General features: G+C 44.3%; 1 protein-coding gene across 1 annotated transcript; it reads right to left on the reverse strand.

Annotated features, from left to right (window-relative positions):
* Nucleotides 1-10,197: 10,197 nt before the first annotated feature.
* si:dkey-117n7.5 (uncharacterized protein LOC559444 homolog) lies at nt 10,198-17,092 on the reverse strand. The gene is made up of 5 exons (XM_052140490.1): nt 16,850-17,092; nt 13,431-13,562; nt 13,285-13,347; nt 11,643-11,816; nt 10,198-11,437 (listed from the first exon to the last, which is right to left on the reverse strand). The coding sequence occupies exons 1-4, from the start codon at nt 16,953-16,955 to the stop codon at nt 11,647-11,649; spliced, it is 471 nt and encodes a 156-aa protein (XP_051996450.1). The 5' UTR covers nt 16,956-17,092; the 3' UTR covers nt 10,198-11,437; nt 11,643-11,646.
* Between the last annotated feature and the right edge of the window lie 131 nt (nt 17,093-17,223).

Here is a 17,223-nt window from a genome sequence, read left to right on the forward strand (position 1 = left end):
CACTACAGCCCAGTCAGACAATTTCCTTCCTTGGAATAGAACTAGACTCAGTGGCAATGACGGCTCGCTTATCTACACAGCGCGCTGTGTGCAGCGACTAGCCGCGTCATTTCAGATGAACAGCCTCACACCTCTGAAGAAGTTTCAGAGAGTGCTAGGCTACATGGCCTCAGCCGCAGCAGTACTTCAACTGGGTTTACTGCGCATGCGTCCGCTTCAGCATTGGCTAAACACCCGGCGTCTTGCCGGGCTTGGGCCACAGGCCGCCAGCCAATCAGAGTGACTCAGACCTGTATTTCAGCTCTGCAGCCCTGGACAGTGGCCGAGTGGTATCAGCGGGGAGTGATGATGGGAGCTGTATCTCGCCGAAAAGTCATCTCGACAGACGCGTCCAACACGGGTTGGGGCACGGTCTGCGAGGGCTCTCCGGTTTTTGGCCTATGGTCAGTTCAGGCAAAGCTCCTTCACATAAATTGTCTGGAAATGATAGCGGTCGAGTATGCACTCGTGCGCTTCCTCCCGATCATTCAGGGTCACCACTTCCTGGTCCGCTCGGACAACAGGTCTGTGGTATCCTATCTAAACCGTCAGGGCGGTGTCAGATCCAGGAACCTCTTCCATCTGACGAAACGCATACTGAGTTGGTCCCAGAGCCACCTGCGCTCGCTGAGGGCGACGCATGTGCCAGGCCACCTGAACGACGGCCCAGACAGACTGTCCAGAGACAATATTCCCCCAGGGGAATGGTCCCTGCACGCTCAAACAGTCCAGACATTATGGCGCATATTCGGCAGAGCAGAGATAGACCTCTTTGCGTCAGAAGAGAACTCTCACTGCCCAATATTTTTCTCGAAAAGCGAGGACACGCTGGCCCAGGACTGGCCCAACCGCCCGCTTTACGCCTTCCCTCCCGTCTCACTATTGCCACAGGTAATGCAGAGGATCAGGGAAACGCGCCACTCGGTGCTCCTCATAGCCCCGCGCTGGGAGAATCAAACATGGTTCCCGGAGCTTACGCAGCTGTCACTGACAGTGCCGTGGCCCATCCCAGTGAGAGCAGATCTCCTCTCGCAAGCTCGCGGAACGATCTGGCATCCCCACCCAGAGCGCTGGGCGCTACACGCGTGGGTGATCAACGACTACCCGTCGCTTTGCCAGAAGGAGTAATAAACACATCATACACGCTAGAGCCCCCTCCACGAGAAGACTCTATGCTTCAAAATGGTCTGGGTTTTCAAAATGGTGCACCGACAGAGACCTGGACCCACGGACATGTGGGGTGTCGCCGCTGCTCGTGTTTTTACAAGAGCTGCTGGATAAGGGCAGATCCCCATCCACGCTCAAAGTGTACGTGGCGGCCGTCGCGGCGTTCGCTGAACCCCTGCACGGCCAGTCACAGGGTAAAAACGAGCTGGTCATCCGCTTCCTCAGGGGAGCTAGAAGGATGAACCCTCCGCGCCCCCCATCGGTTCCTATCTGGGACCTATCTATAGTTCTCGAAGCTATGAAAGCCCCCCCTTTCGAACCGCTTCAATCCGTGGATGTGAAACACCTCTCATTTAAAACCGTTTTTCTAACTGCCCTATCATCAGTTAAACGGGTGGGAGACCTTCACGCGCTATCTGTCAGTGCTGCGTGTCTTTTTTTTATTTTTTATTTAACCTTTATTTAACCAGGAAAGTCCCATTGAGGTTAAAAACCTCTTTTTCAAGGGAGTCCTGGCCAAGAGGCAGCAAAAACACAATCAATTACATTTATAAAGGTTATACAACACAAATAATTAAAAACATTTACAATTTAAACAGGTCAATTCAGGTTCTCTCAATCTGGACTTAAAAGCATTTAAGGAAATGAGTTCAGATAATTTCAAGTCTTTTTGCAAAAAGTTCCATGCAGAAGGAGCGGAGTAGACAAAAGCCCTTTTCCCCAGTTCTGTTTGGGCAAATGGAACAAAGAGCAGCAAGTGATCATTTGATCGCAATGAATAAGAACCAACACTTCTCCATGTGATTAAACTACTGATGTAGGATGGCAACAGACCAAGCATGGCCTTATAGATAAAAATATGCCAATGCCCTGATCTCCTGTTGGACAACGATGGCCATCCCACTCTGGAATATAATTCACAATGATGGGTCAAATTTTTACAATTCAGTAATAAATCTCAGAGACGCATGATAAACAGTGTCAATCTTATGCAGACATTGTGCTGAAGCGGTCCTATACACCAGGTCACCATAATCTAAGACAGATAAAAATGTTGCAGTGACTAGCTGCTTTTTTGCTTTAAAAGAAAAACAAAATTTATTTCGAAAGAAAAAAGACAGTTTAAGTTTGAGTTTCTTCACAAGGTTGTCTATATGAGGTTTAAAAGTGAGAGCATCATCAAGCCAAATGCCAAGGTACTTACAAAAATGAACCACCTCTATGACACTTCCAGTCAAAGTGAACACAGGAGGAACTTTATAAACCTTCTTAGTATTACTAAACAGCATCAGCTTGGTCTTATCAGCATTGAGAACCAGTTTAAGCTGCATAAGCGTGTGTTGAACCACATCAAAAGCTTTCTGCAAAGACTCAACCGCTTTAGCTGGGGACGATCCAAAACAATAAATAATCGTGTCATCAGCATAGAAATGCATATTAGCATCCGACACATTTTGGCCCAATTCATTTATATACATAATAAACAGGAGAGGACCCAATATTGAGCCTTGTGGCACCCCCTTGTGGACCTTCACTAATGCAGAACATAGACCATCACATTTAATACACTGAGTCCTGTCACTCAGATAATTCATGAACCAGGAAGCTGCACAATCAGACAATCCCAAACAAAGAAGCCTATGCTTTAAAACCGCATGGTCCACTGTGTCAAAAGCTTTCGACAGATCAAGAAAAAGTGATGCACAGAATTGCTTTCTATCAAGGGCGACAAGTATGTCATTAATTACTTTTGTAACAGCAGTGATGGTACTGTGCTTTTTCCTGAAGCCTGATTGCAGTTTAGAGAGAAGTTCATTTGAGTATAAAAACTCTTTTATTTGGTCTGAAACAAGGGATTCTAAAATTTTTGACAAAACACATAAATTAGATATAGGCCGATAGTTAGTTAAAACTGCTGGATCACCTCCTTTAAACAAGGGAGTAACAAAAGCTGACTTCCAAACTGATGGTATTTCATTATTTTGAATTGACAAATTAAAAAGAATTGTCTTGAGTTTGGACCAAGTGACTCCAAGGTCATTTTAAAGCCTAGACACGGCTACGTCCCCAAGGTGGTCGGTACTCCTTTCAGAGCACAGATCATTTCCTTGTCGGCGCTACCAGCATCTGATAGCGAACGTGACGCCAATCTCCTTTGCCCAGTCAGAGCACTGAGATTGTATACTGCGCGCTCCGCATCTTTCAGAAGCTCCGAGCAGCTTTTCGTTTCGTTCTGAGGGCGCACCAAAGGTCTCGCCGCCTCGAAACAGACACTGTCCAGATGGATAGTGGACGCTATTGCTGCCGCGTAAGCGTCAAAAGACCTACCATGCCCGCTAGGCATTAAGGCTCACTCCACTAGAGGCATGGCCTCCTCGTGGGCATGGTCCAGCGGGATTTCCATTCACGACATATGTGTGGCAGCGGGCTGGGCTTCCCCCTCCACCTTTGTCAGATTTTACAATCTGGAAGTACCCGCTCTGCAGGCTAAACTGCTCCACCGGCACCGCCGCTCTGTCTATGTGCTTATGTACTACACACACACTGGCCCGCACTCTTGCCGGCCAAATATTAATTCCCCACTCACAAGGGCTCCCCCGGGTCCCCCTTAATTCCCTGGGGCTCATGCAGTGGATGCTTGGCAGCACGGCGTTGACAAAGGGTTCCCGTAGCGTAAGCTAGCTTACGCAATACGAGAGAACCTCTCGTAAGGGAACGAATCGGTTACTAACGTAACCTCGGTTCTCTCTAGATGAGGGAACGAGTATTGCGTAACCGGCCGTGCTCGCGCCATGAGCGCTTTTTCGCTTCATTCAATGAAAACCAGGGTTCCAGCCTACGAACTACGCTTATATGCACTCTAGTCACGCCCTTTTGGCGGGCTTTGATGCAGTGAGCGCGCGGACGCCTCTCATTGGATGCAAGTTCGCCCAAGCTTGTCTATAGGCTGCAGCAGTTGCCGCAGAGCAACCAATGAGCTCGCTAGCTAGCCCGCTCAAGGTCTGCAGCTGCCGCACTGCGTTGACAATGGATACAAAATTAAGGATAATTTTTTGGCTTCAATATCTCAGAAAAGATGAATCTTTCCCGTAGCGTAAGCTAGCTTACGCAATACTCGTTCCCTCATCTAGAGAGAACCGAGGTTAGGTTAGTAACCGATTCGTTTTCAGTGACTGATATTCAAGGGGTCATGACACAAGGAATCACATTTTCCTTGATCTTTTGACATATAAGTAATTGTACTATAAAAACACACTAAGTTTCAAAACTGAAAAATTCCTCCTTAATAGAAAAATTGCATTTATTTTAACCAGGCTATAGAAATGGCTCATTTGGAATTTGTGGAACTTGTGACATCACAAGGACCAAATACATCTGCATAGGACTGCCTCTTCAGCAAGATATCAATGCCTATTTTTCGTCATTGCACCATTGGTCCTGCCCACTGGTGCTCACAGTCAGTCACAGGTGAAGAAGAGAGAAGGCCTATCATGGGAGATTCATCCAAAGTAGACTTAAACAGAGCTCCTTCATGTGCCTATCTGGATTTAAATGTTTTTCTACATAAACCTGCACTAGATGAACGGCTTTGACCGTTATCATACACGCCGCTTTTAAAAGACAACATGTCAAGTTATAACTCTAAAAAGGAGACCTCCATTGTGTTTCATCTTGCTGTTTGTTTTCTCTCTTGCTGTTGTGCGTTTCTGAAGGCATCCTGGACCATGCTTGCACCCATCTGTGCTCATTTTAATTGTTTCTTTTGTACACATGCACTATTTGGACGTCTTTTATATTTTTATGTGTTTCCAGTAATGCGTGCCACATTTAAAGAGCAGTACAATCGCAACTTTAAAAAAGCGTCTCATTCTGGTGCTGCCACTGACTAGGAGAAACACATTCAGTTCTGTGTGTAAACAAACATAAAATATGTGAGAGATGTCGCTCCTGTGAAGACCAGCATCTCTCCTTTAGCCAGTTGAAACACACAAAATCAGCGTGGATTGTATTACGTTTGCGTATTCAGAACATATGTTTTTGGCTCATATCAGCGTGGATTGCTTGTGAATCAGTCACAGAATGTTTCAAGCTTTGCAATGGAACTGTTATTGAAAGATGGGACAGTTAAAACACTATTGGACCGCAAAACGTAAGTAAACGATTTCATTCATGAATATTTCATGTCATGACTGTTTGATAGTTTATGGTGCTGCTTGAGTATACATTTTTATATATTCAGGGTGTACGTTATGTGTTAACCCTGAAATGTAGGTTTAGAATGTTATGTGGAGTTTGTCATTTTCTTTGGATTGCGTTTCAAATATGGCTATATTGGAAGGGCTGCACTATGTTAGCCAATCATAACAGTGGGCTTTTATATTGAAGTCTTAAAGGGCCTGAGAGCTTGAAACGTCTAGGTTACGTATGTAACCTCCGTTCCCTGATGGAGGGAACGAGACGTTGTGTCAGAGAAGCGACACTAGGGGTCTCTCGAGTGCCGATATCCACCTCTGATCTATGAAAAAAGGCCAATTGGCAGCCGGTATTTGCATGTCCCGCCCCCGGACATACGGGTATTTAAGCGGCGCAGATACGGGAGTTCATTCAGGATTTTTCTGAGGAGCCGGAAATGGTCCGGCCACAACAGTGGCTCGGCTCAGCGACATGGCGGGGGAGACACAACATCTCGTTCCCTCCATCAGGGAACGGAGGTTACATACGTAACCTAGACGTTCCCCTTCTGTCGCTCTCTCCACGTTGTGTCAGAGAAGCGACAATAGGGGTCCACTTATAAACTGCCATGCGCTGAGCCGTGTACGTGAACTGCTGATACAGGAGCGAGCAGGTATTCTTACGTGCAGGACGACCAACTGTATCAGGCTGCATGTACCCTTCCCCAATGCCCCATTCAAGCCATCAGACTCCTTATCGTTACCCTGGAGGGGGGAGCAAGGTGATGGCCGCCAACCTGGGAACGGGCCAGCCTGGCTGGGCCTCTTTTCTCTCTATGTTTCTCGCATAGAGCAACTACGGCCGGGGCCCTTACACGCATTGAGGGAAGGGGGTCTTAGCCCTTCTTTCAGGGCGGAGAAGACCCTGCGGAGGCCACACCTACCCGGCAGGGGAGGCAAAGAGTGGCAAACACATCACATGGCCTAACAGGACCTATGTGGAAAAGTTGGTGCGGTGGTGGATCCAGCCTCGTAGAGGGGGGAAGTATACAGCACGGCAACCGAGGCAGCTGTAACTGCCTAAGGGAGACACGGGAGTCAGCTCGTGATGGGACAGTACCATGGAATTTACACACAGGGGGAGTCCGAACAGGAGGCCTTACCTGTGGAGCACCTATACCAGTACAGGGTAGCTTGGGGTACCCGTAGTGGCTTGGGTCGGCGAGTTCCTCCGCTTAACTGCGGACCCACGAGGGCTAGGGAGGAGTCAACCAGCGACCCGAAGATGGGATCTCCTGGGAACGGAGGCGCACTATTTTCAGCCTCTTCTCCAGCCTCTCATGTAGAAACACGAGCACTGACCTAACCGCGCACTTCTGTGGGTCTTCGGCTTGGGAAGAACACCAGTCTGCGAACAGACGCCACTTTAGGGCGTAAAGATGCCTTGTAGAGGGGGTTCTGGCTTGGTTGATAGTATCTATGACGGTCGGTGGTAGGCCGGCTAGATCTTCCACGTCCCGTCCAGGGGCCAGACGTGGAGGATCCAGAGGTCTGGGTGCGGGTGCCAAAACGTGCCCCGTCCCTGAGAAAGAAGATCCTTCCTCAGGGGAATTCGCCAGGGAGGGGCTGTCATGAGGAGCGTGAGGTCCGAGAACCAAGTCCGGGTGGGCCAGTAGGGGGCCACCAGAGTGACTTGCTCTTTGTCCTCCCTGACCTTGCATAGCACCTGTGCAAGAAGGCTCACTGGGGGAAATGTGTACTTGCGCAGCCCCGCGGGCCAGCTGTACGCCAAAGCATCTGCCCTGAGGGGAGCATCTGTCAGGGCATACCAGAGCAGGCAGTGGGAGGTTTCCTGGGAGGCAAACAAGTCTACCTGGGCCTTGCCTAACCTGTCCCAAATCAGCTGGACTGACTGGGGGTGGAGCCTCCACTCTCCACCGGGCAAGCTCTGTCTTGAAGCGCGTCCGCTACCGTATTGAGGTTGCCGGGGATGTGAGTGGCGCGCAGTGACTTGAGTCGCTGCTGACTCCAAAGGAGGAGACGACGGGCGAGCTGTGACATGTGGAGGGAGCGTACTCCGTCTTGGCGGTTTATGTAGGCTACCACCGTGGTGCTGTCTGTCCTGACTAGGATGTGCTTGCCCCGAGTTAACGGGAGAAACCTCTTCAGGGCAAGAAAAACAGCCAGCAGCTCTAGGCAGTTGATGTGCCAGCGCAGCGGGCCTCGGTTCCACCGGCCTGCGGCTCTGCGCCCGTTGCACACGGCACCCAACCCAGTTTGGAGGCGTCGGTTGTAACCAGAACATGTCGGGACACCTGCTGCAAGGGTACTCCTGCCCGTAGAAAGCAGAGGTCTGTCCAGGGTTTGAAGACTTGGCAGCAGGCAGTGGTAACTTTCACGTTGTGCGTGCCGCGGCGCCATCCTCGTCTCGGGACTCGAGTCTGGAGCCAGTGCTGAAGTGGTCTCATATGCATCAACCCCAGCGACGCGGCTGCCGCGGAGGATGCCATATGCCCCAGGAGCTGTTGGAAACGTTTTAGAGGGACCACGGCGCCTGGCTTGAAGGAAGCGAGGCATTTCAGCACTGACTGAGCACGCTCGTTGGAGAGACGTGCTGTCATTGAGACTGAGTCTAACTCCAAACCGAGAAAAGAGATGCTCTGGACCAGGGTGAGCTTGCTCTTCTCCCAGTTGACCTGAAACCCCAAACGGCTGAGGTGCTTGAGTACCTGGTCTCTGTGTGCGCATAGTAACTCTCGCGAGGGGGCCAGAATAAGCCAGTCGTCGAGGTGGTTGAGTATGCGTATGCCGGCTCCTCGGAGCGGGGCAAGAGCTGCCTCTGTGACTTTCGTGAAGACGCGAGGGGACAGAGACAGGCCGAAGGGGAGGACTTTGTACTGATACGCCTGGCCGTCGAACGCGAACCGCAGGAAGGGTCAATGTCGAGGGCGAATCGAGACATGGAAGTACGCGTCCTTCAGGTCTACCGCTGCGAACCAATCTAGATACTGGACGCCAGATAGAATTTGTTTCTGGGTTAGCATTTTGAACGGGAGTTTGGACAAGGTCCGATTGAAAACTCGCAGGTCCAAGATCGGTCGTAAGCCGCCGCCTTTCTTGGGTACAACGAAGTAAGGGCTGTAGAAACCCTTCTTCGTTTCGGTTGGAGGGACAGGCTCTATCCCGTCCTTGATTAAAAGGGAGGCGATTTCTTCGCGCAGGGACTGGGCATATTTGTCGTGCACTGCGGAAAAATGAACGCCCACGAAGGGGGCGGAGACCTGGCAAACTGAATTGCGTAACAGAGTCGAATGGTCCGGTGCAGCCAGCGCGACGGGTTGGGCAGTGAAACCCACACCTCTAAGCTCCGTGCTAGGGGCACCAAGGGGACGAGTATTTTGGACGTACCCGGCAGGGCTTCGCAGCGGTGCGGAACAGGTAATGCAGCGTCGGGAAGCAACGTAGTGCCCCGGTGGGTTCGTGACTGAGGAGGAGGTCTGTAAGCAAGCCGCGACCGCAACGTTGTCATGGTCAAGTTCTCGCAGTGAGAACATGAACCATCCACAAACGCAGCCTCGGAGTGATCGCTACCCAGACACACGAGACAACGCCTGTGGCCGTAGGAAGCGGAGAGTACTCTACCGCATCCAGGAACAACACAGGGGCGGAAAGGCATCTTTATAAAGACGCGTCCTTAAAAGGACGTTCAACGCCGCTGTGTTTTGCTCTTTTAGAGGAAATTACTCTTAAATAAAATCACTCTTTTATGAAAGAAAGGATTCGTGAGAGTTCTTTATAATCTGCACTGTCAAAGCGCTCAGGGGCAGGAAATGCACAGCCGTGCAAACAGGAGGAAGCCGCTGTTGTGCGCTGTAGAATCCAACAGCATGCAGCAGAGGAATGACAGGAACTCGGTGTGTAACACGCAGCAATTGCAGACACGACTATCGGCTCCGAAGAAATTTTCTGAAGGAACTCCCGTATTTGCACCGCTTAAATACACGTATGTCCGGGGGCGGGACATGCAAATACCGGCTGCCAACTCTCAGTGGCCTTTTTTCATAGATCAGAGGTGGATATCGGCGCTCAAGAGAGACCCCTAGTGTCGCTTCTCTGACACAACGTGGAGAGAGCGACAGAAGGGGAACTGAGCTTTTCAGACAGAGAGCCAGAGAGGAAAATTATTAGATATGATTAATTATAATTTTATTTGGTGAAGAAAAAACTCTATACTGACATTATAAGTGGACCTCAGGAAAGATAATACAATTATAAAACGGTGCACGCCATGACCCTTTCAAGACGAACTCGTTAAAAAGGCGCACTGACCAATTCACTTTGAGATAGTATGAATGGTAAGGCTCTAGACACTGTGGGAAGACTGACCTGCAGCCAGTTTGTTATTAAGCAGGCATGAGAATATAAAACCAAGTCAGACAGCCCAACAGATGGACTGGCTAAAATGCAGTCAATTAATAAATATGAGTATGAATATGAAAACACTGCTTGAGTGACAGCCCAGGAAGAGTAGTAATGATTTTTCTTTGGCATCTTAACGAGATGGTCCAGAATCATTACTGAATCATCAGATGTGTGACTAAGATAGATGAAGAAGAAAAAAATGTAACACAGCAAAAAGTGACAGGAAATTAACATAAAGAGAGAATGAAAAGGCCATGTATTTCTGGTTTACATGAACTACAGGTGGTCACTGACCTTTTAATGAGGCTCTGGTTGATATATGAGAAAGACAAGTGAAATGTAGCTCTATTTGTTCTTGCATTCTCAAACACTCATACAAAGTGGAAATAAATGTTAAAGGGCCTTACCACCTCTGACTGTAGACTATAAACCATTCATTGTTAAAATGAAAGCTACAGAATAAGAATGACATAAATTCACATTTTTCATAAAAACAAACCAAGAATGTTTTGATTCATATTTATTTTTCCCTTTTAAATGTCAATGTGTATTCCCAGCAAACGTTTAACACAAAAAGAAAAAACTGATCAATTAACAGTCTGTGAAGAACCAGCCAAAATAGGGGTTCACTGTGATTGTATATCTGGGCTTTTGGAAACAGATGACTGTTAAAATTGACAGGGGGTGTCTTGTGCAAAGAAAAATACATCATCACATTAAATGAACAGGAGTGTGTGGACTGTAATGTACATACTATAATGGAGCACAAATACTGAATATAATCCATGCCATAGATACATGAAAACATTACAATCAACTAACAATATAAAAATAGCACCATTTGATAAACATGCACCATCTGATAATACAAGAGCATTCATTCTGAATTTCAAGCTGATAAAAATACAGATATACATTTACAGTACAATTTTGTACATCATAGACACATTCTAAGAACCAGACAAGATAAATCAAAGAACTGAAGAATTACAATATGTGCAACCATATTTGTAATGTTCTTAGCAGCTATGAAAATGTCTTGGTGTTCATTTGATGTTAATATGCAACGTCAAAGAGTAAGAATGAAATTAAAGATAATGTGATATGCTGTGATTGACAGAAGTGCCATAAGTGTTTTATAACAGTAATATACAGTGTCTGCACCAAAATAGTGTTTGCAAGTTGGGTGCAACTATTTGTGTTTATTTTGACAGAAGCATATACGGACAGCATGTTATTAAAATATGCTTGTATTTTACTTTTGCCTTCCATGCAACAAGTCTGGGTCTAAAATAACCGTAGATGATACCAGGTTTATAGTAAGTTGAAAGATTAACAAATGTTTGACAGCTCAATAGATACAAAATAAATAAGAAAAATCTCTAAGATCTCATCAATATTTAGAATTTGATTGTCCAGCTGAGAAAAAGATGTTGATATAAATCTTTACCTTCTCTAAACCTCTCTGAAACATCTTTTGTGCATGATGGCAGTGCCCAACACTGAAGTTTTATATATATATATATATATATATATATATATATATATATATATATATATATATATATATATATATATATATAGAAGATGAGTTTGAGTCCACTCGTCTTCAAGCCCAAAGAGGCTACAACATGAATCTATAACAGAATAAAAAGTAAAATAACTGTTAAAAAACTCCACACTAAAAGTACACACTTCTCTGCTCTAATAGATACGGTGCAAAAACATCTTTATCCCATTCAATAAAAATTTGAAATGAACAAGTATGCATTAATGCACAACCATTTGTTTTGACAGTTTATCGTCTTCCCTATTTATATTAGTCAGTGGGTGTTAATGTACCTTCTCACTGTAGTAGACATTGTTGCTCGCACTCTTCTTTTTGTAAATAACGGTTAGAGTTTCCTCCACAGCCGCTGTAGATAAAAGGTCTACAGACGCCCACTTGAGAGTTAAAGTACCAGCGCAGAGTATAGCGGGAGCAATCACCCTCGTTCATCGGCAAGATGCATGGGTCTAATAAACACACACACAAAGGAATAGTTAAACAGCTGGCGAACATGAGAGAAAGAGGCATGACTGGATACTAGGCAATTCCTTTTTTCCCTTTATGAATTTTGGCACATGAAAATATTAACATGTATGTGTTAAAATTGTAAGCAAATGTATCAATAGTTCTACTTGATTATTACAGAGATTAAGTGAGCAGTATTTAGCTGGTCATATGATTCTAAAATGGCAGCCCCCATGAGGGTGCCCCTCATGTAGAATAAAACAGCTTTTATAAGGTTATTAAAATGACTAGAGTCCTCATCTCACATGAGTTGTCATGATTTTAAATATACGTTTCAGTTACAATTAATTTCTTTAGTACAACTTTTTTAATGGGGAAACATTTCTGAGTTCACCTTTAAAGCAGAGAGAACTAAAAACAGATAAAAAATAATTCTCTATAGAAATTTTCAAGATGTTTGACATAACCCTTTAAAAAAATCTAGAGTTCTGGCAAACCCCTGTAGCAAACATGCCATAAATTTGCCACTCGTTATTTTAACATGCAAATGAGCTTTGCGCCAAACTCTTTATTGTTGCCACAGGTTTGCTATAGAAGTGTTTGCCAATAGTGAGAACCCTGTATATATTCATCTTTAGCAGAGTTTATAAATCTTATGTGACAAAAAAGAAAGGAATGTGTCCAGTATACTGTTCAATTTGTGGAAGAAAAATTTCAGTTGGTGCACTTCTTTTTAATCCATCAGTTGAACAGAATCAGACTGAATTCAACGCAGGAGCTATTAGTCTGAATTGTGGACAGATAACTCACTTCCTCACTGAATTAATTCAGAGTACTTTCTCACTGATAATCAATTTCCGACTCGAAAAAATTATTCAATTACTAAAAAATGTTCTTTGTTAATTGAACTAGATGGCAAAATGTGACATCACACTAAACCCACAAATGTCACAGCCAGAATCAGCTTTTAAACACATCCTTACTACATGTTTATACAGTTCACAGAACATCTGTAGAAATGTTCTGCTCTTTTCTGTGGTGGGCAAGCTGTCTGCAATCTGGTACTAAGAGCTGTCAAACAGATGAGTCAGAGGGCTGACAGTGTGCTGAAGATACACACAACAGGAAGTGAGCACAGCTAAGAACAATGAAGTGCAACAATTATAGAGTGCGAGATTGTGATAGTCATCATCAAGCATATTTGTTAGGTATTTGAGGACAAAGACATCAACAAAAGATTAGTATGTTTCCACAAATAGTATTTCAGATTTTTCTTTCCCAACCTGTCATCAAAGACATGGAAAAGCAGTAACAATGTGCACCATGTATCTTACCACTGATATTGTTATTACCATGGCACATATTTGAGATGCATTAGTACAGACAGGCTCCCCAAACAAACTCATGCACAAACTTTGTGACTGAATCAACAACTTTATTTACCATGATGAATCACGAGGGATGGCTTACCTTCGCCTTGCACCTCTCTTTTTGTCCTTTCAGCTTTAAATGAATCAACAGAGAATTTTTCGCCTGCCAAAATATCCATATATTATGCTGTGTCTGCACACACACCCACAAACACAAACTGATTTTTAGAGGTACAAACTACATACCCTGACTTTTATTGACAGTGATGTCATAGTCAGCAGTCTCCACCATTGGAACATCACCATCATAGGTCTCTATAGAGTAAATATGCTCATAGTCTGGATCATTAGTGTTCATAACTACACGCAGCTTCTGACCTGCAAAAAAGGTGCACGGACACATGATCAAGGCAGGTGAACGTTCTTGGAAATCAGAGATTAGAATACTGGAATCTTAGATCGAAAGCAATCAATGTACATGTGCAACTGGATAATGTTAATTACAAGCATGAATGTAACATCCCAATTATGTTAATGAAAAAAAACATACAGTTGTTTCTGTTTAAAGCCCCCTGAAGTACCTTAATGAGCGCAGTTTTCTTTGGCCTGTTGACATATTTCCTACTGAAAACTGAAGTTGGGATGGTACTTGTTGAACGGCTTGTGCCTTTTAAAAAAATAGCCAACAGGCTTTAGTTTACGTCACTGTGCCCGACAAAGCCGCACACACACACACACACACACACACACACACACACACACACACACACACACACACACACACACACACACCCCTTCTGCTTCTCATACCAGAGTCGATGTTTAGCCGGGGCAACTAAGACGTGATCTCAACACAGAGTCCAACCACTTCAACTGACTGGAGAACCGAACGATGATCTAACTGACCAGCCCACAAACAAACACAGCACATCGGGCTCTTTGCTTATGATGAGGCTGGAACCGTTGTGCAAGTCAATGAAGATAAATGAGAAACAAGCGAGTAAAAGATCAGAATACTGTATATAATATATATATATTTTTATTTGCTTTTTATTTTTATTCTGTTTTTTATTTTGATGTTTTTGTCTTGTTGTTGTATTGTTTGTGAACTGGAAGCTTCTGTCACCAAGAAAAAATCCTTGTATGTGGAAGCATACTTGGCAATAAAGTTTATTCTGATTCTAATATCAATGTGTTGAATACACCTTAAACAAAGAATTAAAGGGATAGTTCACCCAAAAATGAAAATTCTCTTATGATATACACACCCTCCTGGCATCCCAGATGTGTATGACTTTCTTTTTTCTGTAGAACATAAATAATGATTTTTTTAATTTATAATGATTTTATGAAAAATTATTTCAGCTCTGTAGGTCCTCACAATGCAAGTGAAAGGGTGCCAACATTTTGAAGCTCCAAAATCCACATAAAAGGGAGCATAAAAGTAATCCATAAGACTCCAGTAGTTACGACACGAGTATTCAGACACGATATGATAGGTGTGGGTGAGAAACAGATCAATAGTTAATAAATGTTTTATCATAAATTCTGCTCCATGGCCAGTAGGTGTCAATATGCATGAATGTGAAGCACAAAAAACAGAAGGATAAATTGAAAGTGAAGGAAAAAGGACATAAATATTTATCTTTTTCTCACACACACCTATCATATAGCTTCAGAAGATATGGTTTTAACCAACAGAGTCCTCTGGAATACTTTTATGTTGCTCTTTTGTGGATTTTGGACCTTCAAAATTTTGGCACCCATTCACTTGCATTGTATGGACATACAGAGCTGAGATATTTTTCAAAAAATCTTCGTTTGTGTTCAGCAGAGGAAAGAAAATCATACACATCTGGGATTGCATGAGAGTGAGTAAATTATGAGAGAATTTACATTTTTGGGTGAATTAACCCTTTAAGAACACTTACTTGTGCTGTACATCTCAGGAAAATGGGTGCATCAAACATGAATTAACTGAAGTAACTTTCGTCGCATCAAGCTACCTTGTGCATGTTCTATTCAGAAGTGATGATCCCTATGCCCTATTCCATTTTAAGACAATTACCCTCCACTGTGAGAGTTTCAGAGGGCTGAAAGGTGATAATGGTCATTCAGAACTCACTTTTGAGTGATTCTTTTTGGCAATTCGGTTTTGGACGTCCCTACAGAATGGATTGTGCTCCCTTTAAAGTGCCCTGTGAAGGCATCTCCAGTGCGAGTTAAACCACAGCCAAGTGCGCTGATCAGACATAGTGAGAAGGTGCATTCTCGTTCTAAAAAGCATTTGATTGGACATCGTGATCAACAATATCATGATATTGTCTGGGTCTGTTTAGCAGGAAGAGAGAGACTGCAGATTTTAAAAGCCTATATCTTCTAAAAACAAATTCTGTATATGTTTAGAAGTACACTACCATATACACTCACCTAAAGGATTATTAGGAACACCTGTTCAATTTCTCATTAATGCAATTATCTAATCAACCAATCACATGGCAGTTGCTTCAATGCATTTAGGGGTGTGGTCCTGGTCAAGACAATCTCCTGAACTCAAACTGAATGTCAGAATGGGAAAAAAAGGTGATTTAAGCAATTTTGAGCGTGGCATGGTTGTTGGTGCCAGACGGGCCGGTCTGAGTATTTCATAATCTGCTCAGTTACTGGGATTTTCACGCACAACCATTTCTAGGGTTCTCTTTACAAAGAATGGTGTGAAAAGGGAAAAACATCCAGTATGCGGCAGTCCTGTGGGCGAAAATGCCTTGTTGATGCTAGAGGTCAGAGGAGAATGGGCCGACTGATTCAAGCTGATAGAAGAGCAACTTTGCCTGAAATAACCACTCGTTACAACTGAGGTATGCAGCAAAGCATTTGTGAAGCCACAACACGCATAACCTTGAAGCGGATGGGCTACAACAGCAGAAGACCCCACCGGGTACCCATCCTCTCATGGCTACTTCCAGCAGGATAATGCTCCATGTCACAAAGCTCGAATCATTTCAAATTGGTTTCTTGAACATGACATTGAGTTCACTGTATTAAAATGTCCCCCACAGTCACCAGGTCTCAACCCAATAGAGCATCTTTGGGATGTGGTGGAACGGGAGCTTCGTGCCCTGGATGTGCATCCCACAAATCTCCATCAACTGCAAGATTCTATCCTATCAATATGGGCCAACATTTCTAAAGAATGCTTTCAGCACCTTGTTGAATCAATGCCACGTAGAATTAAGGCAGTTCTGAAGGCGAAAGGGGGTCAAACACAGTATTAGTATGGTGTTCCTAATAATCCTTTAGGTGAGTGTAGATTACCTAAAAGCTTTTAGCTATGGAATAAAAGCAGCAAAACTTCAATTTTGATTTCACTGGGTCTTTAAAGCAAATATTTGACCTTCTTTCACTGTATGCTTTTATTGTATGGAAAAGAACAGTGTGAATCTTCATAATATCTCGACAGAAGAAACAAAATCATATGGCTTTGGAATGGCACATCAGTGAGTAAATTAAGAAAGGATTCTGATTATATGGTTGAACTATTCCTTAAAAGTTAGAAAGGAACACAGACAATACTGGCCATGGTGACGGAAGGTTTTAGAAAGTAGTTTAAAAGAAAGAGGAATAAACAGATAGCGATAGAAGGATGGATGGAGGATATGACTCACCCTCCTCCTCCCCACGGGTCATAGAGCGCTCAGGGGACGTGGAGGAGCAACTTCGGCAAGGCTGCACTGGTACAGAGATCTGAACTTCTTCAACACCTGAGAACATGCCCACAACGAATCACAAAAATGCAAGATAGAAAAACCCATCAGTAAACACAAACATTCACACCCTCAATGAGAGACACATTCAAATTCCATGCGCTAGAACAACAAATTAGGATGCACAAACCCCAGAAGTTCAGCCAGGTGGACACAAACTTATTTAAAACAAAGGTTTATACAGACTAGAGAGACCACACAAGACCGTCACACACACACACACCTACAGCTAGTTTACTGTGTGCACATGAGTTTTAGGATGATAAAATGATATG

This window comes from Xyrauchen texanus, chromosome 13 (genome assembly GCF_025860055.1).
Source record: "Xyrauchen texanus isolate HMW12.3.18 chromosome 13, RBS_HiC_50CHRs, whole genome shotgun sequence".
Taxonomy (NCBI): domain Eukaryota; kingdom Metazoa; phylum Chordata; class Actinopteri; order Cypriniformes; family Catostomidae; genus Xyrauchen; species Xyrauchen texanus.

Bases quoted from the DNA above. Each gene is read 5' to 3' on its own strand.
- si:dkey-117n7.5 (XM_052140490.1), bottom strand. From the start codon at position 16,955: ATGTTCTCAGGTGTTGAAGAAGTTCAGATCTCTGTACCAGTGCAGCCT. The intron at 13,348-13,430 runs GTATGTAGTTTG...ATATTTTGGCAG, and splicing joins CACTGTCAATAAAAGTCAGG to GCGAAAAATTCTCTGTTGAT. The intron at 11,817-13,284 runs GTAAGCCATCCC...TGTGTTTATTAG, and splicing joins AAGAGAGGTGCAAGGCGAAG to ACCCATGCATCTTGCCGATG.